General features: G+C 47.6%; 1 protein-coding gene across 1 annotated transcript in view; it reads left to right on the top strand.

Annotated features, from left to right (window-relative positions):
* Window positions 1–23712, top strand: part of NPR1 (natriuretic peptide receptor 1) — an 806130-nt gene that overhangs the window by 736075 nt on the left and 46343 nt on the right. Inside the window, exons 18-20 of the mRNA XM_069218195.1 lie at window positions 7524–7592; window positions 18285–18459; window positions 20027–20125. Coding sequence (XP_069074296.1) covers window positions 7524–7592; window positions 18285–18459; window positions 20027–20125 — 343 coding nt within the window. The remainder of the gene's footprint in view (window positions 1–7523; window positions 7593–18284; window positions 18460–20026; window positions 20126–23712) is intronic.

Raw genomic sequence — 23712 nt, 5'->3', positions numbered from 1 at the left:
CGGCCACCCCGTGCCGCTGAGGGTGTACTTTTTGTGCTGACTTGTGTCCCCCCCCCCGGTGCCCTACAAAACCCCCCTGGTCTGCCCTCCGAAGACGCGGGTACTTACCTGCTGGCAGACTGGAACCGGGGCACCCCCTTCTCCATTGAAGCCTATGCGTTTTGGGCACCACTTTGACCTCTGCACCTGACCGGCCCTGAGCTGCTGGTGTGGTAACTTTGGGGTTGCTCTGAACCCCCAACGGTGGGCTACCTTGGACCCAACTTTGAACCCTGTAGGTGGTTTACTTACCTGCAAAACTAACAAACACTTACCTCCCCCAGGAACTGTTGAAAATTGCACTGTCTAGTTTTAAAATAGCTTATTGCAATTTGTGTGAAAACTGTATATGCTATTTTGCTAATTCAAAGTTCCTAAAGTACCTAAGTGAAATACCTTTCATTTGAAGTATTACTTGTAAATCTTGAACCTGTGGTTCTTAAAATAAACTAAGAAAATATATTTTTCTATACAAAAACCTATTGGCCTGGAATTGTCTTTGTGTGTGTGTTCCTCATTTATTGCCTGTGTGTGTACAACAAATGCTTAACACTACCCTCTGATAAGCCTACTGCTCGACCACACTACCACAATAGAGCATTAGAATAATCTCTTTTTGCCACTATCTTACCTCTAAGGGGAACCCTTGGACTCTGTGCATGCTATTTCTTACTTTGAAATAGTTCATACAGAGCCAACTTCCTACAGGGAGTTACTAATAAATTTCCTTCCAGGCCTTTTATTATGCCGCAGTGGGACTTGAATTTGGTGTTGACTTTTTTAATGGGCTCCCCCTTTGAACCACTTCATTCCTGCCCATTAAGGTATTTGTTTTTCAAGACTGTTTGTTTGGTAGCCATTACGTCGGCTAGACGTGTTAGTGAATTGCAGGCCCTTTCTGCTCACCCGCCTTTCACCACTTTTTATAAGGACAAGGTGGTTTTGAGGACCAGGGCGGCTTTCCTTTTTTAAAGGATTGTACAAAAGTTTTTACATGAAGTTTCTCTATAAAGTTTATTCTTGTTAATCTTAAAAGGTGTAGATTGTCGATGTTCTTTATATGTTTCAAAGGTACGTCAAAAGTGGTGTGAACTGATGTCAGCACGGCGGCGAGGACCTCTTATTGCCACGATGACGTCACACGGAGCCGCATGGAGTCGGGCAATTGTGACGTTCTCGCCGACGTGCAGAGCTAGAGAGAGAAGTTTCCGTTGAGTGCTACACATGGGGAGAATTCATTAGGTGAGGAATCCACAGGCAGCTAATGTATCCACCAGAAAAAGCGTTACCAAAGGTAAGTAACTTGCTCTTTTCAGCCATATTGGCAAAATGAAGCAGAAATTTACCAGGTACGAGCGTTGTGCGCACTTATCACTAAGGGCAATTAGGGTTTGGCAAGTAGGCCTGAGATATGTCTGTGCCAAAGGCAGTCTAAGATGGCGGGACATAATTCTCTCCCTGTGTTTTCTGAGGGAAAGCTGGGTAACGCCGACCGCTACTGTGCCTGGGTCACGTCCGTTTATTGTGGTATGAGAGGCCTTACCCACAAACGGGTGTCGACGCGGCTCTGGGCAGGATCCAAATACAAGTCTTGTTATTGCTGAAAAACGGACAGCTCCCACCAAGCTTGGGGAAAGGTAAACCTTCCCGGCAGCTTCAGGCCGCGATTGCGTGTCAGTTTCAGTCGTTTGTATAATTGAAACTGACACGCATCGCGCGGGATGCCGGGAATGTGAGGAGCCCTCTGGCGGTCAGAAGATCGCCCCACTCTCGGAGTCGAGGTGTTTGCCACGAAGGAAGGAAAAGAATTCCTGCGGCATGCGAACAAACGGCGGAAGTACCCTGAAAAAAACAAACATAGTCGTAAAATACCGTTCTGTCAACCATGCAATGCAACAAAGGAGTGGTACTCATCTCGCTGTGGGAGCAGTGAAGAAAGGACGTCTTCTCGGGCTCCTCAGGGAGTTAGCAACTGTTGATTGGATGGCGCTTCCTGGCCTATTTGTTGTTTCCAAATCTCTAATGAGAAGTGTAGTTTAATGAGTGGTTTAAGTTCTTGGTTACGCTGCTGTTGAATAAAAGTGAAAAAAGGAAAAACCGAATCCTCGCCTCTAGTCCTGACATAGAATCTATTTATAGGTCTTGGCCCTTGAGGCACAAGGCCAGTGCTACCCAGAATTTTGCAGACTTTGACAAGTTGCATTGTGCAAGGGTGGTGAAATTACCAGGACCAGAATCACTTACACCACAGCCATTCATAGGTACCACCACTCTATGCGCTGATGTCAGTTCCTTTATTTTCAAACGTTCTGACGAGAGGATCTGGACTTGGAAAAAGGACAAGGTTGCTACTCTCATTATTTTTCTGTGCCGACAGAGGACTCTGGCCTATACTGGACCTTCGGCTTCTGAATGCCTTCCTCCGCAAGGACAAATTCACAATCTTTACACTGACCCAAATTCAAACCACACTTGAACCAGGAGACTAGATTGTGTCTCTGGACCATCAGGATACATATTTTTATATACCTGTCCTGCAGTCCCAAAGGCTTTACCTGAGGCTCGGGTTTGGTCAGGAAGTATTTTCAATATGCAGTGATTGCTTTTGGCCCCACCAGTGTCTCTCGGGTGTTCAGGAAACTGATCGCGGCATACCTTTGGAAGTTGTAAGTGCATGTCTTCCCCTACCTTGACTGTCTCTTGAAGGAGGCCCTACAGCAGTCAGTTGTGGGCCACCTCCAAACTAAAAAAAATATTTTGATATTGTTTACATTCTGTATCAGCGAGTGTAGGAAGTTGGCTCTGTATACTATCTCAACGTGAGAGATAGTAGATAGTGTGCACAGAGTCCAAGGGTTCCCCTTAGAGGTTGATAGTGGTAAAATTAGATAATTCTAATGCTCTATTTTGTGGTAGTGTGGTCGACCAGTAGGCTTATCAGAGGGTGGTGTTAAGCATTTGTTGTACACACACAGGCAATAAATGAGGAAAACACACTCAAAGACTTAACTCCAGGCCAATAGGTTTTTATATAGAAAAATATATTTTCTTACTTTCTTTTTAGAACCACAAGATTCAAATTTGAGGTAAGTACATAAAATGTAAGGTACTTCAAAAAGGTAAGTATACAACTTTGATTTACAACAGTAGTACACACAGTTTTGGTTAAAATGGCAATAAGCTATTTTTAAAGTGGACACAGTGTAAAAATCAACAGTTCCTGGGGGAGGTAAGTTTGGTTAGGTTTCTCAGGTAAGTAAAGCACTTACACAGTCACTCTCCTGGGTATAGGCAACCCACCGTTGGGGGTTCAAGGCAACCCTAAAGCCACAGCACCAGCAACACTGAGCCGGTCAGGTGCAGAGGTCAAAGGAGGGCCCAAAACCTCATAGGTGCCTATGGAGAACAGGGTTGCTCTGGTTTCAGTCTGTTAGCAGGTAAGTACCTGCGTCCTCGGGGAGCAGACCAGGGTTTTTTTGTAGAGCACTGGGAGAGTGGGAGGGGGGAGCAGGGGGGAGGGGGGCACAAGCACACAAAATGCACCCTCAGCGGCACGGGGCGGACGGGTGCAGTGTACAAAGTAGGTGTCCGGTTTGCTATTGAAAGCAATGGAGGGACCCGGGGGGGGTCACTCTGGCGATGCAGGCAGGGCACAGGGGGGCTTCTCGGGCCAGCTACCAACTGGGCTAGGATGAGGGCCGCCTTCTGGTCACTCCTGCACTGGTAGGTGGTTCCTCTCGGTCCTGGGGGCTGTGGGTGCAGTGCCTTTGTTACCAGGTTGTCGCGGTCAGAGGGAGCCTCTGGATCCTCTCTGCAGGCGTCGCTGTGGTGGTGCAGAGGGGTCAACTCAGGGTGTCCACGTCGTTGGAGTCGCCTGGGAGTCCTCGCTGCAGTGTTTTTTGTCCTGAACTCGAGCCGGGGCGTCGGGTGCAGAGTGTGAAGACTCACACTTCTGGCGGGAAGTGAGAGTCTCTTTAAAGTTGTTTCAAAGTTGCAAGTTTGTTGCTGTTTCTGAACAGTGCTGCTGTTCTTGGGAGGTTCTTGGTCCTTTGGGTGCAGGGCAGTCCTCTGAGTCCTCAGAGGTTGCTGGTCCCGCTGGATGCATCGCTGTGAAGGTTCTTTGAGTCTGGAGACAGGCCGGTAGGGCTGGGGCCAAGTCAGTTGTCTCCGTCGTCTCTGCGGCGCTTTCAGGTCAGCAGTGCTCCTTCTTGTTTCAGGTTGCAGGAATCTGATTTCCTGGGTTTCCTGATTTCCTGGGTTCTGGGTCGCCTCTAAATACTAAATGTAGGGGTGTGTTTAGGTCAGGAGGGCAGTAGCCTCCTTCCCTATTGGGGGAATCCTCCAAACTCAAGATGGAGGATTTCTCAAGGCAGGGGTCACCTCAGCTCAGGACACCTTAGGGGCTGTCCTGACTGGTGGGTGACTCCTCCTTGTTTTTCTCATTATCCTCTCCTGCCGTGCCGCCAAAAGTGGCCGGAGGGGCGGGCATCTCCACTAGCTGGGATGCCCTGGGGTGCTGTAACAAAAGGAATGAGCCTTTGAGGCTCACCGCCAGGTGTTACAGTTCCTGCAGGGGGAGGTGAGAAGCCTCTCCACCCAGTACAGGCTTTGTTCCTGGCCACAGAGTGACGAAGGCACTCTCCCCATTTGTCCAGAAACTCGTCTGCACACTTTCAATCATAACTGGCATCTGGGGCCTGGTTAGCAGGGTCCCAGCACACTCAATCATACCTGGCATCAACAAAAGGCAAAATGTTAGGGGGTAACCATGCCAAAGAAGGCATTTCCCTACAGCGAGCCAAAGTCACACCTGATTATATCGCAGAGACTTCTTTTCAATGGAGATGCCCCTGATACAGTACAGCTTAGGGCCTTCCATTCATTTCAACAAGTCCAGGACATCTGAGCTATGAAACTGATGTTTCAAAATTAGTTTTGTGTCTCGGTGGGAACAGCTGTGAGGCTATGTCAGGTGGCATATGCAACAAGAAAACCTGTCAGATCCAATGCAGATTTCGGAAGAAACTGCGCACGATCTGCATTGTGATTGCTCAGTCACAATTGGTCCCGTGGCAGAGGTCTCTTCCTCCGACACCCTGAGTTGATGATGACAGATGCGTCACTGCTGGGTTGGGGGTGTACTGATTCCGAGTACCCCTTGTCTCCAAAGGAGCCCACGTTAAAATTGCTCCTCTGTGACCTTTGCACCTGGCCAGCCCCGTGTTGCTGGTGGTGGGTGTTCAGGGTTAACTTGAACCCCAACCGGTGAACTTCCTAAAACCTGGAGACTGAAACTGTAAGTGTTGTACTTATGTGCAAATCATAGTACTGTTGATACATGTGTGAAATACAAATCTATTGAAGTACTTACCTGCAACTTGAATCTTGTGGTTCTAAAAATAAACTAAGAAAATATATTTTTGATATATAAAAACCATTGGTCTGGAGTTTAGTCATTGAGTATGTGCTTCTTCTATTGTCTGTGTGTGTACAACAAATGCTTTGCACTACCCTATGATAAGCCTCACTGCTCGACCACACTACCACAAAAGAGAGCATTAGTATTATCTACTTTAGCCTCTGTTAAGCGTCTGGAGAACCCCTGGACTCTGTGCAGACTATGGGGGTCATTCTGACCCTGGCGGTCCATGACCGCCATGGCGGAGGGCGGCGGAAGCACTGCCAACAGGCTGGCGGTGCTTCCTGGGCGATTCTGACCGCGGCGGTATAGCCGCGGTCAGAAAAGGGGAGCCGGCGGTTTCCCGCTGGCCCAGGGAATCCGCCATGGGGATTCCGGCCGCCTTCCCGCCAGCCTGTTTCTGGCGGTGTCCACCGCCAGAACCAGGGTGGCGGGAACGGGTGCCGTGGGGCCCCTGGGGGCCCCCTAACAGGGCCCCACAAAGATTTTCACTGTCTGCTTTGCAGACAGTGAAAATCGCGACGGGTGCCACTGCACCCATCGCACCCCTGCAACTCCGGCGGCTCTATTCCGAGCCGGCTTCATTGTTGAAGGGGCTTTCCCGCTGGGCCGGCCGGCGGTCTTCTGGCGGTCGCCCGCCGGCCCAGCGGGAAAGCCGGAATGGCCGCCGCGGTCTTTCGGTGGGAACCGCTTGGCGGGCGGCGACCGCCGACCGCCGCGGTCAGAATGACCGCCTATATCTCATTTTGATATAGTATATACAGAGCCAGCTTCCTACAGGGGGTTTAGATCAGAGGATTAATCTCAGCAAAACCAGGTTTCCTGTCAACTTGCTGGAGTTGCAGGCCAGTCATCTGGCATGAATACCTTCCTGTCATCCATCAAGGGGAGGCAAGTTCTAGTTCTCATGAACAGTATCATTGCCATGTAGTACTGCAAAAAGCAGGGAGGGAGGGAGGTGGAGAGGGAGGGAGGGAGGGAGGGAGAGAGGGAGAGTGGTTGGGGTCATAAGAGCTCTACCAAGAGTTCTGCTTCTCAGAAGTAGGCAGTAGGTTCAAGTCATTTCCCTGATCTTGAAGCACTTGGCATACCCATTTAGTGGCATGTGACGGGTCACATATGGCACACCTACACCCCAATGGTGGCACCGGGCTTCTTCCAGCAGTGAGGAGAACCCTGGCTAGAACCTCATTCGCCAACAGCAAGAATGCAGTGTCAAACGTTCTTTATGTTGGAGTTTCTGTTGAAATAGTCTCTTGACAATGCATTCCAGCTGGAATGAAACACAGGACTCTTGTATGCCTTCACACACCTGAGTCTTCTGCCTCGAGTTTTGAAAGGGTCAATAACAACCAGGCCGAAGTCATCCTACAGGTTCTCTTGTTGGTTCCAGGTAAGAAAAACAGAAAGGGTAATGCTCATTCTGACTGAACGGATGTTCATATTGTACCTTGGCATAGCCAACTACAGCATAGGTGACCTGTTGAATTACTGTACCTAGGTGGCTCAGGAGCGTACTGCTCAGTGACGAAACCAGCTGTATCTCATATCAAACACTGATACCTTTGTCCTAATTACATGGTTTGTCAGGTATACCTAGCTTATGTCTTATTTATCATATTAAATAATATTCATCCAAGTTATCAAGCTCAAGTTATAGTTCTCATTGCCTCTCCCTTGATGTAATAAAATATACTACAAACACCAATATCCAAACAGTGATCCTGTTTTCATAGGCATGAATAATTCGAGAGAGATAAAGAATGAGTGTGTGTGTGTGTGTACTGTTTTCCTTCTGCATTGTCTGTGCTCATCACCCCGTCATGCACACCTCCTCCTTGGAGCCTTTCTCTTGCCCCCACCCCCTACCTTCTTGCATCCTGCACCCTGCTCTCCCTCTCCTCCCTTCTGTTATCGCTTACATAACCTTGTGTATCTCCTTCACATATCTAACACCCTTTCTGTTTCTTTCTCAACTACTCTTTCTCTGCCTTTCTACCAACTATTTCTTTGTACAAAAATCGCAACTTCTCACTGCCCATCTCCTATTGCTTGTGTTTTGCAGGTTGTTACCTTGTTAAATGATCTTTACACTTGCTTCGATGCCATCATAGACAATTTTGATGTCTACAAGGTAATATGCCCTGACAGCATGCGCTCAACTGGGAAACGTGTACTAAACACAATCAGGAAAAGTCAACGCGTACATGTACAGAGCATTATACACACTGGGAAATAAACACACAGACAAAAACACACAGGGCTCCAAACAATGAATCTCTGCTTCATGCACTTCTGATACCTGCTCCGGTAGAGGAAGTATCCTGACAGAGTGACCACGGATAACAAAGGACACCTGCGTTTTAAATATTGTACAGAATGAGTATTGTCTCAGATTTACCAGTCCCCCACCAATTATCCCACCAAAACCATTCAGTCAACATCTGCAGATGCTGTGATTTGGAGGGAACATCCTTCTGCACATGTAAACAGTGGAGATCTTTACTCCCAAGCATTGAGACATGGGGATTTACTTCCATTATTTTTGGGTGAAAAAGAAAGGCCCCAAAAATGAGCACTTTTTCATAATATATCTTCTTATGTGTAGATGTTTGCCTTTCTTCAGGAAGGCCTGCACAGTCACTTAAAAATTAAAAATATTATGCAGCCAATAGAGGTAGGCTGCAATGGCCCAATTCTTCATCTTGTACTTAAAAAGGGGCCAGGAGAGTTATATATGCATATTATATCATGATGCTATGGTAAAACAGCATAAATGTATTTCACAAAACCTTTTTAGATAGAGTATAGAGATGAAGTAAAGCAGGGCAGTGTAGCTTTATAGGCTGTCATTATATGAGTTAAAAACAAAGACTGTGTCTTTAAGAGACTAGAGACCACCAGTATCCCATCATGCTTAGCAGGTGGCAGTTGCTTAACTTCTTTTTTCCTGCTTCTGCTGACAGAATCCTGGAGAGCTCGGCTAAATGTAGCTTTTTTTCCTCAAAAATCTCAAGATTTTTCTTCACAACTATTTAATTTGACAGTTTTCATCTCTGCTTAACTTTTCCCTGACAGAAAATGAAAGTATTTAGTCTGGTAAAATGCCTTCTTTATTTGAAAAATGGCCAGCCTGTGGGAGAAAGTAGGCCTGAACAGACCCTCAAGAAGTTTTTATCATCTGCTTTCCAGAAAGTCATATTCCTGAGTCTTGTCATCACTGCAGGAACTTCTCCAGACGTGCGCTCAAGGACAAGGAGAAAGGTCGCCTCCGTGCCATCGAAGAACGATGAAGACAAATGATGCAGCCTGAAGGTTGGACCTCAGAGTGAGGAGAGGGTCAGTCCTCTACCAGGGCTCTGTCATCTGTTTCTTGAAGGCGTGCAGCAAAGTAAACTGCAGAAAAATGCCATTGGTCCCGGTCAACATCAAGAAGATCGACATCAAGGAGAGATACAGCGCCTACCTGTTCACCGTCACCAGCCAGTTCAATGTTGTAGAAGCGCCGAAGATTAACATTGAGACAAAGTGGGTCGACGTCGAAGACTCACAGAATGTTGACACACGGACCTCGTTCAATATCAAGGAATCCATCAACACAGAGGTGCTGACAACACTCGCCATCAAGGTCCAGATCGACGTCAAGAGACTGTCGAAGGTCTCCGTCAATGGCAACGTCGAGGTGCAGACGAAGATCTCTGTCGAGGAGTAGATCAACATCGAGGCATCAAAGGCAGTGGACTCAAGGAGTCTTTCAACATCAACAAGACTACAGGAGGCAAGGAAAAAGAGAAGACATATTTGTTCTTCTCCAGATTCGGAGTATTCTAGAACATACTCCCCTTCTCTAAAGGTCGACCCATGTTCTGGACCACCACCAGTTTCACCTCCTCCACCATCTCCGCCATTACCATTGCCGCCTTATTAATGCCAATTGTTCCCACTATACCAGCACCACTCCCATACTAGGACCCAGATCTCTGTCCAGGTAGGGCCATCATTCAAGTAGGCACCATCATAGTCACTATTCTTGACGCTCTCACTCACGATCCAGCCATCGTACCACCGACACATCTTCCACTTCTACTGGAAGATATTCTCTGATACTTTTGGATTCTCCAGCAACCCGAATTTCACTGGTGGATGATATCACCACGTTCCAGGAAGATTTGGTGAGGGGAGCTGCAAAGCTTAACATTACCGTGTTGACTCCGACCCCCTCAACCTCAGTGATCTTCCAAACACTTCAACACGGGTCAACATCACAACCATTACTTCCACTGGTGCCAGATCTCCATGAACTAGCTATAGATCTTTTTTGTGACAGCCGGCTCCATGGAAGCCGCCAACAAGGCTTCAAAAGAAATATTTACCTCTGGAGCAAGGTACTGACCTGCTTCCAGATTCAGTGATTGATGTTGTGGCAAAAAAGCACCATGCCACTACTTCTACAATACCTCTCGATAAGGAGAGTAGAAAGCAGGACCCAGTGGTTCGGAAAGCATGTAGCACTGCAGCAACCACCATGAAATTGGCCTGTGCAACTGATGGGCATTATGGAAGTCCATGGAACAGTTCGCAGAACATCTCAGGGACTGAAGAGAAGATTTCGTGGAACTACTCAATGAAGCCTTAATGGTTTCCAATCAAATAATAAAAGCTGCAGCAGACTCTTTCCTATTAGCAGCACATGACTAATGCCACTGCATCGCTCGGAGAGAGCATTCTTGGCTCTGCCTCACATCTCTCAATCAAGAGTCTCAACAGAGAATTCTAAATCTCCTATTCTCAGGCTCTACTCTATTTGGAAGCCACACAGATGACACGTATGAAGGCTCTTAATGGAGACTCTTAAGGCAGTAGGGTTAGTGAAATCCAAAGAGCGAGATTCATGTCTCCGAGCCTATCAAGATCCGCCGTTATAGTATTGCCCAGGTATGTGGCCTCACCCACCATCCGAGAATCCCAAAATGCAGATGTTTATGAATCATCACTTGGGTTTTATCCTGGTTGAGTGAGTATCCTGCGACACTGCCAATCTCCTCCAATGCCGAGACAGGATCCGATGTGACCACTGCGACATCATCTGCATAAGGAAGAACCTTTGTATCCCCTCCCAACAAGTGTACTGGCTTTATATGACAACTGACCTCCAACTTCCTGATCGAAGGATCAATGTAATAGGTGAACAATAACAGAGAGCATGGACACCCCTGTCTGATTCACCTCTGGATTTGTAGAGGACCAGACTGCCCAGAATTTGGACCTTGTGGCTCCTGCTAGATCGAACAATGTAATCACTCGGCAGATATGGTCTGTGGTCCCACGCCTGGAAATAAAACCTAGTATTGGGAAAACTAGTTTGCCAATATTTTGATTTTTATTAGGAGGCAAGAATTTTCAGTACAGGAGAGAGTGCTTACAGCTCTTTTCCACTGCTCTTTGGTGGTCATGGGCTTGCTTCTCTATTCCAGGCTTATGACTATGAACAGAGATCCCCTGAGAGACAGAAGGAATTGTTTCTCATCTGTAAGCCCATTTCTCTCAGGGGACTCTCCATTGAAGCCGTAAGCACTCTCTCCTCCCCAGTGGAAATAATAGAGATGATGATTAGACCTATCTGACATTGCCACATCTTGGTAAAAAGAACTGAAGCACCTGCAGGGCATTATGGGACACTGGTGGTCTCTGGCTCTTAAAAGTGCAGCATCTGTTTTAACATTTACATATGGGGCTGGCTACACATTCCTCTTTTCCTTAATCTTTCTCCTTTAAAAAAAATGGTTTGTGAAAGAGATTTAAGAAGTCAAATAACTTTTTCCAAGTAATTTGACTTCAATTTAGATGTACATATACATCTATTACCCATTTGCAAACACAATCTGATGCAATTGGCCATTACAGCATGTTTTAAAGGCAGCACAATATTAATTTCTTAGGTGTTTCACCAGGCCTTACCGGAGGAAGGCAATCATCTGGACTTAAGAAGATTTAGTATAAGCAGTGCTCAGGGATTCATAAAACATGGATGGAACTATTCAAAGCATATGACTTGAGTGGAGGTTCTCCTGAGAGAGAACTGGGATTACAGATGAGAAACCATGTTGTTCCAGTCTTTTTTTTATTTTTTATAAAACAGCTTTATTGATTTTATTGCAGAACAAAGAAACAACACAGCATAACACCACTGGTCACTTTTTGCCTTCTCTGATTGGACATTACACAGATAGACCATAATCACGGGACTAACAATCCCCCTAAAGACTCCATCAAGTCTTAGTTGCACTTCCCCCAGCTCACACCGAGGAATCACGCCCAGTGCCCTCCTCCCAGGATCCCATCCATTTCCCCCACACCCGTTCATATTTAGCAGGACAGCCCCGTGCTTCATAGGCAAGTTTCTCTTGGGAATCACTCGGCAGATATGGTCTGTGGTCCCACGCCTGGAAATAAAACCATGTTGCCAAGGGGAAAACTAGTTTGCCAATAATAATTATTAAGATACGCTGCAAGAAGAAAATAAGTCTGCATCAATCTAAGACGTGGTCATAGTCAACAGTTTTGGGGCCATCAGGGCATCTCTCCAGTCCTCCTCTGTCATCTGACCCACCCATTGCTCCCATCGTGCATGAAGCTTATCGAGTGGTTGCGATGTATTAGTAGTCAACATGTGGTATATACGCGAACCCCCCCCCCCCCCCCCCCTTTTGCCTAGGTGTACCATAAGAGTCTTGGTTTCCACTGGGCTGAACTCTGGGAGAACCGTTCCTGCCTGAAGGTGCACCTGAAGGGCACAACGGAGTTGTAAGTACTTATGGAACTGGGTCTGGCTGAGCGAGAATTGCTGTTGAAATTACTGAAAGGACCGCATATGTGAACCCGCCCAGATGTCTCCAAGCGACGATATCCCAAAAAGATCCCACTTATGGAACCCCCGAAGCGCCGAGACCTCCCTCAGCCATGAACTCTGCCACAATGGGGTCTGTTGGGTAGGCCAACGCCACCACCCCGTGGCACAGGGTCACCGTAGAGCATCCCAAACAAGTTAGGGCAGCCCATGGTCAGGAGCTCCAGTTGATAGGCGGGGTCCGACCATCCTCCCCCCAGCCAGTCGCTAATCACCAGCAGATGCATCGCCAGGTGATAAAGGTGAAGATTGGACATCCCCAGGCCACCCTCGTAGACATCCCACTGACAGACCCGAAGCGCCAGAAGAGGACGCGATCCATGCCACAAAAACTGTCGCGCCACGGCCTCCATGTCGGCGAACCACCGTCGGGGAAGTTTTGAAGTAGTTAAAGGAACCGGGGGAGTACCATCATCTTATAAAGTGCGATCCGCCCAAGAGTATTGAGCGGAAGAGATCTTCATCTCTGGAGGTCTTCATTGACCCGCTTGGTTAGGGGCTTGACGTTCAAAGCCCACGCAAACTCTGGCAACAGTGCTATTTGGATCCCCAATTACCGGAAGCTGTTTAGCTTTATAGGAATGCTGTGCTGCCAATAATAACATTCCCTAGAGTGACTGAGCGGGATCAATAAAGATTTACTAGGATTAACCACTAGGCCTGATGCCTCTGCGAACAGTCCCAGTAACTGCAGCACCCTGGGGCCACTGCTGGCCGGGTTAGCCAGGTACAGGAGGACATCATCCGCATATAACGCAATACGTTCCTCTCTCCCGGTGGGCCATGACCATCCCTCAACCAGGGGATCCTCCCGAATGAGCTTCGCCAGCAGCTCCATCGCCAGGCCGAAGAGGAGCAGTGAGAGGGGACATCCCTGGCAGGTCCCCCTGCGGATGGGAAATCGATCCGATACCGCCCCGTTGACCTGCACCCGGGCTGAGGAGTAGAATAAAGGAGGCCCACTAATGTACGGCGGCCCGAGCCCCACCCTCGCAAGGACGCAGCTTAGGTACGACCAATCTACAGTGTCGAAAGCCTTTTCGAAGTCCACCAACAGAAGCGCCAGTGGAGGGGTCAGAAGGGCCCTGTGAGCCAAAGCCACGTGCAAACACCTAATACAGTGCCGGGTACTACTAGCCGGCATAAAACCGCACTTGTCATGGTGAACCAAAGCAGGCAGTACCATCTTCAGTCTCAAGGCCAGTACCGTGGAGAAAATCTCGAGCTCCGTATTGAGGAGCGATATGGGGCAGTAAGCTGAGCAGTCCCGCGAGGGGGGCCTAGTCTTTGGGATCACCACAGTAGTGGCCTGATCCAAGTCTGGGTTGAAGCCCCCTGTGTTTTCGGCCCCTTCGTACATTGCTAGAAGGTGGGGGGGCCTCATGTAAAACTCGTATGGACCAGGCGTCTTGCCCGTCGCCAGCTCCGCCATTGCCGCCTCAACCTCCTCTAAACTGAGAGGCTCGTCAAGTTCACTCCTCTCCGCGTCTGAAACAGTGGGGAGGGTTACTTCTATCAACAATGGGGCCTCGACCTCGCAGGGGGTCTAGGCCGCTCCTCATAGAATCTCCGGTAATAGGCAGCGAAGCTCTGCGCAATCTCACTGGGGGTCCGCGAAACAGCACCCGAGCCATCAACGATCCCCGGGACCACCCTGTCTGCCATGGCGATCCAATGCAGGAGCTTACCGTTTTTGTCCCCCCACCCGTACACTCGGGCTACGGAGGCTCGCCACATATGTTTCGCGGTTTTAAGTGTTATGTGTTTAATTTCCTCTCTAACCAAGGCTAACTGCCGCATGACCGCTACACCTGCCGACCCATCAATCTGGCCTTCCAGGCGCACCGCCCTTTCCTCAAGTACCGATATTTTATGATTGCTTATGCGCTCCCTAGCTCGAAGGAGCTGCCTGGCATGACCCCTGACAGTGGCCTTACAGGCCTCCCAAAGAATGCCCGGTGGCGCCACGGATCCCAAGTAATGCGTAAAAAACTCAGAGAGCCGATTGCCCAACTCCTGGGCGTACTCGCCGTCCTGCAGACACCAGACGTTGAGCCGCCCCCTCCGTCGAGACAAAGGATAAGCGGCACATGATTCGATACCCCATGACGAAGGATCCCCACACCCGTAAATCGGGGTATGTCGAAGGCGAGTGCAAGAAAGAGATCAATTTGCGATTGAGTGTGGTGCGCCGCCGACGTATGGGTATACTGCCGCAAACGGGGGTGCCAAACCCACCACACGACACAAAGATCCAGAACTTCCATCCATCTTCGCAATCCAGACGCCCCCACCCTGCGACTCGAGGACGGGGGCCCAGTGACATCAACCTTGGGGTCTACGACAGAGTTGAAATCCCCTCCCAGCACGGTCAGACCTGGGGCAAGTCCTGCCACCACCTCCCCAAGGGACACCAAGAACTGTTCTTGCGCCCCAGGAGTGGCGTAAACACTCAGAAGATTAATTGGGCGCTCTCCAAGCAAGCAGGACCGCACCACAATTCACCCCAGCGGGTCGGACCGGGAATCTGCTACCACCAGGGGCAAGGAACGGTGCAGCAGGACTGCCACTCCTCTCGAGCCCCTGGAGAATCCAGCATGATAGACTCTGTCATACCCCCCTTCATAAGCATCGGGCACCTAGTACCCAACAGATGGGTTTCCTGGAGCAGAACCACAGACGGGGTAGACCTGCGGATGGAGGAAAAAAACGCGGACCACTTAATTGTATCCAAGAGCCCATTTACATTCCATGAGAGGACCCGTGTAGACTGTTCCAGCATAGGTACATGTGTGATGGCTTCCCGTGAAGTGCCCCTACTTTAGCCTCCCATTGTGACCAGCGAACCAAACCTAGAAGAACATAATATACTCCCAAACATAGGCAACAGTGTATGAACTATCCCGCCCTGCCCTCCAACTGTCCCCCTCCCCATACTTCCAACCCTGAAGTATCTGTTGCCCGAAACTAAATACAGAGTGTCAACAGTAAGCGTGGAGTGGTGGACCCCTCCTACATGACGGAGAATTGCAATACGGCCTTCTGCCTCCCCGAGTCCAGTGTCATAAAGACATCGATGCCCATACTCTCTCCTTCAGCGTGGAGTGCCGAGAGATCAGCCACAACACATCCGAGGGGACTGGCTGAGGCGCTCAACCTCCAGGATCGACACTGAACCCCCACCGCCAGGGCCCCCCTGCGTGGCCCGGTCCACAGGCTGGCTCGGGCCCACCCTGTCGTCCCCCGCCGACCCTCCACGCAGGCCGCTCTGCCTCCTCTTGCGGGATCGGCTCCATCTGCGTCCCCCCCTGAGCCCCGGGGGAGCCGCCAGGAGCAGGCACCGGCCTCTCCCTCCCAACCTGGGAGAGCTCCTCCTGGCCATCCGGTGCTCCTCCATAAGCCAGTAGAAAGCCGCCTCCGGGGACTCAAAGAAGAAGGATTTTCTGTCGTGGAGAACCTTGAGGCGAGCGAGGAAAAGGAGCATGTAGGTCAACTGCATCGCCCGGAGCTTCTGTTTGACCCCTTCATACGATCGCCTCCTGGCCTGCACCTCCCGGGTGTAGTCAGGGAATATAAGGATCTTGTGGTTGTCCCAGCAAAGGTCCGGGTGTGCCCTCGCCACCCGAAGGATGACATCTCGGTCCTTGAAATTGAGGAACCGCACGATCATTGGCCCCCGGGCCCTATGTGCGCGTTTAATGGAGAACCGGGGGGAGAGTTTCTGGGCAGGAACCCACAACTTAATCCAACTCTCTAAGAGGTCCAATGCGCATCCTGCCTCTGCATCTTCCGGGAATCCCACAAAACACAGGTTATTTCGCCTGGCCCGATTTTCCACGTCCTCCGCTCTGTGATGCAGCTCACCAGTACCAGTTTGCAACTTCGTGACTTTAACTTTAAGATCTGCAATCTCGTCTTCGGCCTGGGAAATGCGGTCTTCCACCTCCTTGATACGACCCACTGCAGTCCGCAGATCTTGCCGCAGGAGGCCCACGGGGTCTGACGGGAGTGGGTCCCAACTCAGGTCAGGTCTGGGTCAACTGCTGCATCTCTCTTCTTGCAGCACCTGCTGCTACGCTCACCTCAGCGCCCGCTCCACGCCGGCGTCTTCAGGGCGCCGCAGCCATCCCGGTGCCCGATTGCGCTGCCACCGCACCTTGCCCTCCTCACAGCTTTAGGCCTAAAGGCCCTCGGTCCTGGCTCCAGACCGGCAGGCACCAGTTCAGCTCTCCGCCTGCCCTCCACTGGCACTCCAGCAGGGCCTTCAGATGTCCAGGCGGGCACCAGACACCAATGCTTCAGGGGCCCGACCAGACCTCACGGCGCGGGCCCCCACTCAGTCTGCACACGGGCCTCAACCCCAACCCCCACTCCCACCCCCGTTCTTGCTCCGCGGGGGAGCCCAGGCACCCCCGAGTCCACCGCCTTCCTATGCCAAATGGGGGATGCCCAGGTACAGGCACGGTCCTCCGCGCCCCTCCCCCAAGCCACGCTGCTCATGGAGCCCCCGTCTCCTTGGGGGCCGCCAACCCACCTTACCGGGCTCAGGCAACCGGGCCCGACACGCGCGGCGTGGGAAAGCTTCCTCGCCGCCTCCCCCGGCCGGGGGAGGTGAGTGTCTGCAACCCGGTCTCGTGGCGCCCCTTCCACACGGGGCGCCACTCAAAAGTGCTTCTGTGCTGCTCAGAGGGCTGCCGCTCCCCGGACGGGAACGCTGCGAGCCCTCCCCTGCAGGCCCCGGGCACCGGCTTCAAGCTACTGGGTTATCTGTGGTCCCTATTTAGTTTATTACATGATGCTGTAGTCCTGTATTGATATTCCCATACCTGGATATATTGCTACTGTATGAATCTGTATCTTTCAGATTTGGAAAAACGTACCCATTATGAGTTTTTTCAGGAATAACATCCCGAGTTAGTTTTTCTGCACCAATTCCCACACCTTAGTCCTCATTCCAGCCCTGCTTTTTACTTGGATATTTCATTGGTTTTAAGGAGGGGAAAAGTCTGGGTGAAAATAAACAGAAGTCATAATTCACCTGTTGAGTTAGTAATTTCAGAGTTGGCTAGTAACTTAATTGAGCAAAAAATCAAGCTGTACTGTATCCATGAGTTAACCCAGCCTTTGTGATGGTCTTAAATTATTCTGCCCACAGGCGGTGCCCAGCAAATCCAAAACACGTCCAGCAGTTGCCTTTCTTCTGATTAGGGTCACCTTGCCCAGCAGTTTAGACTCACTGTTCAAGTAATTCTTGTATGGTGGGCTCCTCTTTGTAGTGGCAGAATGACACAAAAATTGATTGATTAAACGTGGCCCAGAGCGTTAAGGGTTAGTTCAAGCATTCCACCCATCTCTTTATTTCCTCATCATGTGAATCAACTTCCACTGATTTATGTGAAACTAATTTAGGGTGCTTCACTGGCTTCAAACATATGCGCACATCACGCACAGTAATACACTGTACAGTCACGTGAACATGTACACCACAATAGAGACACTTTCGTGACTTCAGACACATGGACAGGTGAAGATCCTGATGGACATTCACATATCACAGATGGCCACGTCACAAAGGATGCACTAACATTGATATATGAGTACACTTTATAATGGATACAGGCTCATGGAAGGGCACACACCTGATTATATACATTATTATATATATATATATATATGTGTGTGTGTGTGTGTGTATATATATATATATATATATATATATATATATATATATAATGACACAAGTTACAAGTATGAGCACACTCCATAATGGACACACATCTAGGCACATGTAGGAGCACAAAGACAGCAAGGATCGCGTCTGCCCCTGCTGTAAATTCATCATAATGGAGGTTTGGGTGATCTTTGTCAGTCCTTCTCATTCCATCTGGTTTGTCTTTGTATTATGGTCTCTTGTCTCAGGTGGAGACCATTGGAGATGCCTACATGGTGGTATCCGGCTTGCCAGTGCGCAATGGGAAGCTGCACTCCAGGGAGATCGCACGGATGTCCCTAGCTTTACTGGAGGCTGTGAAAACCTTCAAGATCCGACATCGACCAGACCAGCAACTGAAGCTTCGCATTGGCATTCACAGCGGTGAGTAACACTAACCCAGCTATAAGATAGTGCTAACCATCTGCCATGACACAGTAGTGAGCAACACAAGCACATCCATTGCACATGAGTAAGTGGCACTAAACCTGCTATGATATACAAGGGAGTAAATGTAAACCTCTGCCAAAATGCAGAGTGAGCAACACTAACTCAGCCATGACATAGTAGCGAGTTTGGCTAGCCCCTAGCAGTATACCAGTGGTGAGCAAGTCTAACCAAACCATGACTCAGTTACGAGTAACACTAACCTTCCCCCATGGCACAGCTGTGAGCAAAACACCAATCCTACCATGTTACAGAGGCCAGAAATACTGACTGTGCCATTGAAGAGCAGGGAGCAAGACTAACTGAACCATGAAATTGCGATGAGCATTACTACTCCCTGCCGTGACATAGAAGTGGGCAACACTAATCCAACCATGATACAGCAGTGAACAGTGGTAACCCTATGCCAAGTCACAGTGGTGAGCATGGAAGGCTGAGAATTGTGATGCAGGATTATAGTTTTATTTAAATAGGCCATCCAGTGAAAGGAAAAGCAGCTCCCTTAAGGCTGGATTTTCAGCAGACACCACCAGTAAGGAATCCAGAATAGTCCTTTGGTGATGGCTTGTAGGTTTTGAGAATTTTTGTACAACCATTCATTAGACAACTCGAAGGAGAAAGGAGTAAAGTACATGGCCTGTGGCCTTCTTCTGTATTGAAGCACAGAAAGAAGGAGCGCCTGGTCACTTTCAGTACTTTATGTAGCTAGTAGTGCTGCATTTTTGCCTGTTAGTCTATTTCATAATTTTCTTTGAGTAAGCATAAAAAGAAATGAGACCGGTATCTCCACGTTTTATCAGTTTGCAATTAGAGTTCAAATCTTTTTTTTCTGTCATTAGTAGCATGGATGCTCGGACTCTTGCTCACGAGCACTGATTTCAATTCTTTAACAGTTTGTGCTGTGTGGTTCAGATATAGTAATACAGCCACCCACAACTCTGTAGCAGTTGACAGGTGCAGCTCACTGCTAAGAGCTAGCAGCTGGAAAATAAAAGAATAGTTTGCTATTGTTTTATTTTTCAGCAGCTGACTCAGCCAGCATGCCCGGGACGAGGCGAGGCTGGGCCGAGGGGGAGAGAGGGAGAAAGGGAGAAATGGAGAGGGAGAGAGGGGGAGAGGGAGAAAGGGGGAGGAAAGAGGGAGTGGAGTTACTGATTGCACTTAAGTGCGCAAATCAGTTTGGCCAGCCATCTTAGGATGGCCAGACAGACATGCGCACTTAGGTTTCTTCAATCCAGATGTGTTGCACAGCCGGATTGGATCAACTGCACAGAGTCCCATGCAGTGTCTGAGCGACAGACCAAGCCACTCCGACCAATCCTGACTCTGTTCTTATGCTAGGTTTAGTATGAGAGCATCGTTAGGATCGCGTGGGGATCCTGTGCTGGTGCCCCTCTCCCCCTTTGAGATGTATGGGGGCAGCCACTGGCAATTGGTACCTTAAAAGATTATGTCTAACCTTCCACCCTCATTGGCTGTTTTTATTGCTCTCTGTTCTGCCCAGGCCCAGTTTGCGCTGGTGTGGTTGGCTTGAAGATGCCACGGTACTGTCTATTTGGAGACACAGTGAATACAGCGTCACGGATGGAATCTAATGGAGAAGGTAGGCTGGCATCCGGTGGCCTGGATGTTGCTCTTTTGTAGACTTTTGCATGAAAAACGCACTACCAGGAGACCATGGATTTTGTTAATGTGAGAACTCTGTTAGTTTGCCAGGAGCAGAGATGCTAAGGCTTCTGTAAGAAAAACCCAGGTGTGATGATAACGATTGCATGGAGGTGTCCTGTGTTGGACTGAGAACCCTAGAGTAGCTCAGTCTAGTTGTCTTTCTTATGGCTTAGGCTGGAGGTTCCTTGAGCAGCTCTTCATGCAGTGAACAAGAGTTTTGAAAAGGGGCCTGCAAGGTGACTGGGAGGTAGTAGCAGCAGCACAAAAGTTGTCATTCAAAACGCATTACTTGTGTTACGTTTGTACTCTTGAATTCTTGTTTGTTTAGTACAATTTGTTTTAGTTGGAATAGAAAGATGGGAATGGATTACAAAAGGGACGTAGTAGACATGTGTGCCTGTTAGTTGAGTGAAGTGGCTAAAAAGAAGAGGGATGTTTGAAAAGGGTGTTTGGGAGTAGTGGACATGTGCCCCCTTTAGGTGAATTGTCTAAAAAGAAGGTGGAAGTTTCAGAAGGATGCTTAGGACAAACGTTGAAGTGAATAGATGTTTTTTTAATGAACTTGAAATTGAATTACATACATATATCCACATGACACTTAGTAAAGTTTTAGTGGCTGAAGTAAACATATATATGTATATTCACCACAGTTTAAAATACAAGTATGGTTATGCAAATATCTCAGTGACAATAATGTTTTGCGCTAAAAAACAAAAAGCACAGAAATTCACCAGTTACAGTGAGCAGAGCTAACTATAACTTGCGTCCCGCCATGCACTGCTTATGACCTGACTTATTACATCACTCATGACATGTTCTATGACATCACTGATGACATCATCCAGTGAGAGTGTTGGTTTGTTTCATAGTTTACATAGTGGTGGATACCTGCCATATGACATTTTTACAGCCTATGTCCAGCTAATCAGTGTAAATGTTTACTAAAGACATTTGCTCCTAATGCACCATAGGTGTGTAGAGATACTGAACACTTTATAAATCTTTGTTTTGAAGAATAACTCCCTGTGCAGGTGGCAGTTGACGACTTGTGTTAATTATGTGCCACAAAGGTTTTTTGGTACTGCAGAAAAAGTTTCCAGCAGGGCAAAGATTCTATGTACTAAGTATTGTAAGTAGACTTGAGTTATCAAATAGAATTGTCTCAGCTTGACAATTTCTACCTAACATAGAAGACTGTGTGCAACAGCTACTAACCTATGCACATGTGCTAGTTTTGCTTCAGAAGATGGGTAATCTGTAAAGTTTTCACTACAGTATAAAGGCTGTAAGTTGTATGATCGTTAGCACCTTCAGACCTTGGTTATTTTAAGTGAATAGTCCGTCTTTGGAAAAGTTTTCTGTAGAGTGTACACTGCTCTTAGTAGATATAATTTCATACTATGTATTTCTCAGGAGCGTTTCACTGTCTGCAAACTGTGTGGTACAGAGTAAACTCTCGACATAAAGTAAACAGTGTTAACACTACCCACTTTTCTACTAATATCCACTTCATTTCTCAGTGTAGGTTCAGTGACTGTCAGGGGTTTGATACAGGTAAAGACTGTCCATAGTAAGGCATTAGTTATGTAAAAGGACTTCAGTATCTGATGAAACATGGTTTTTCCTGAACCTTTGTATGGAGATTCAACACGGTATGCAGGATAAATCACACTTTTTATCTGTGCTTCATAGTCAATATGAACTTAGCTAACCATGAAGTGTATAGGGTCAGTGTTGCACATGAGACACGCTGACTAGTAATGGCGTTTCATATTACTCGGAGCTATTTTGTACATAATTTCATAGCTCTAATTCTGTACCCATTTATAGAAGAATGTGTACGAAAGAATCTTGGATGATGTCATCAGTGATGTCACAATTAATATCATAGAACCTGTCACTCGTGATGTCATAAGCTGATTTGTCCCAGGGGTGGGCTCCCCAGGACATAGCTAGTGAGCCAGTCCAAAAGGTGGAATCTCCAGGGCTTTGGTTCTGTAAAAAAAAAAAAAAAAAAAAATTCCAACAGGAGAAAGAATCTCCTTAGTAGATACTAACTTTTGTGCGCAGCCTTGAGTTATTAAAGAGAATTATGTCAGCATGATAATTTACACTAAACATGGAACAGTGTGTGTACCAAGTTTTAACCTGTGTATTCATGCTTGTTTTGGTCCAGAAGAAGGGCTGTCTGTAAAGTTTTCACCACGGTATGAAGGCTGCAGGTAGTATGATCTTAAGCACCTTCAGAGACTGGTTATTTTCAGCAAATAGTGTTTTATTTTGTTTCTACACTGTTCTTAGTATAATCTTTTAAATACTCTGTGGTGCATTTCTTGTTAGGGTTTTATTGTTTCCAAACAGTGTGGTGTAGAATGTACTCTCCCCTTTCAGTAAACCCTGTTTACAGTAGTCAGTTCTCTATGGCTATCCACCTCATTTATTAATGTAGGTTCAGTGTGTGTCAGAAGTTTGTTACAGACAACAGTTGTTCATAGTATAGCATATGTTTTGGAATTGGCATCCATTATTTTGGCTTTTTCTGCACCATACTCAATGAGGGTTCCCATGTATCTGTGGTTGATTGTTAATGTGGACTATGCTACGTGTAAAGCCATAGCAATTTACACAGCAATATGCGAGAAAGCGAAGTTTGGATGATGTCATCAGTGATTTAATCTGTGATGTCATTAGAATGTTATAAATCATGTCCTAGAACCTGTCATGAGTGATGTCATATGTGAGGTCATATGCAGTGCATGGCAGTGGTGCAATTTATAATTAGTGCTGCTAATTCGAAGTGCTAAATTTCTTTTCTTTTTTAGTTCAAAACGTTAACATTGTCACTGAGAAATTCACCTAACTTTAACGTCATTTTAACCTTTGGGTTTTTCAGTGAATGTTTAAGTTTTTTTTTTTTTTTTTTAAATGCTCTTTTTATCACGACTAACAATAACGTTACTTCAGCCTTTGTTTTTTTCAGTGAATTTCTAGTTTTTTTTAACGTAAAGTAATACTTAATTACTAACCCCTCCCTAACGAAAAAAGGAACCCACTCATCTCAGTCACAACGGAGGAGATGGCGCTTCTATTAAGTAACAATGCATTCACCTTCATCAAGGTTTCAGATTGTTTTTCAAAGCGGAATTGCAGAGAAAACACACTAGCTTTGCCATGGTGACGCACAAGAATTTAGGATGGTTTGTCCTTTACAGAAGCAGAGCTTTAACTAGGGCACCCGCTATGTTTATACTTGTAAGTGCTGCCCGTTGAGGTTTCATTTCTGTGAAACAAGCATTGGTGCCAGAAAGGATCTTCACCTGCTTATTTATCTAAAAAGAGTCCACAGTTTTGCCCAAAACGTCTACCCAACTTGAATACTTTCTACTTGTTAAATAGTAAGTGCTACCTCGTTGGATAAATGTCTAGAGCATATTCTGCACTACAGCTGCGTAAAGGCTCACGAGATAATGTCTCCAGTGACCTGTGCATGTCATTTTGGAAATGTGATTGTTCCTAGTGTGT

This window comes from Pleurodeles waltl, chromosome 12, assembly GCF_031143425.1.
Source record: "Pleurodeles waltl isolate 20211129_DDA chromosome 12, aPleWal1.hap1.20221129, whole genome shotgun sequence".
NCBI classification, from domain to species: Eukaryota; Metazoa; Chordata; class Amphibia; order Caudata; family Salamandridae; genus Pleurodeles; species Pleurodeles waltl.
Note: the sequence above shows the minus strand (reverse complement) of the source record. Positions and strands in the feature narration are given on the sequence as shown.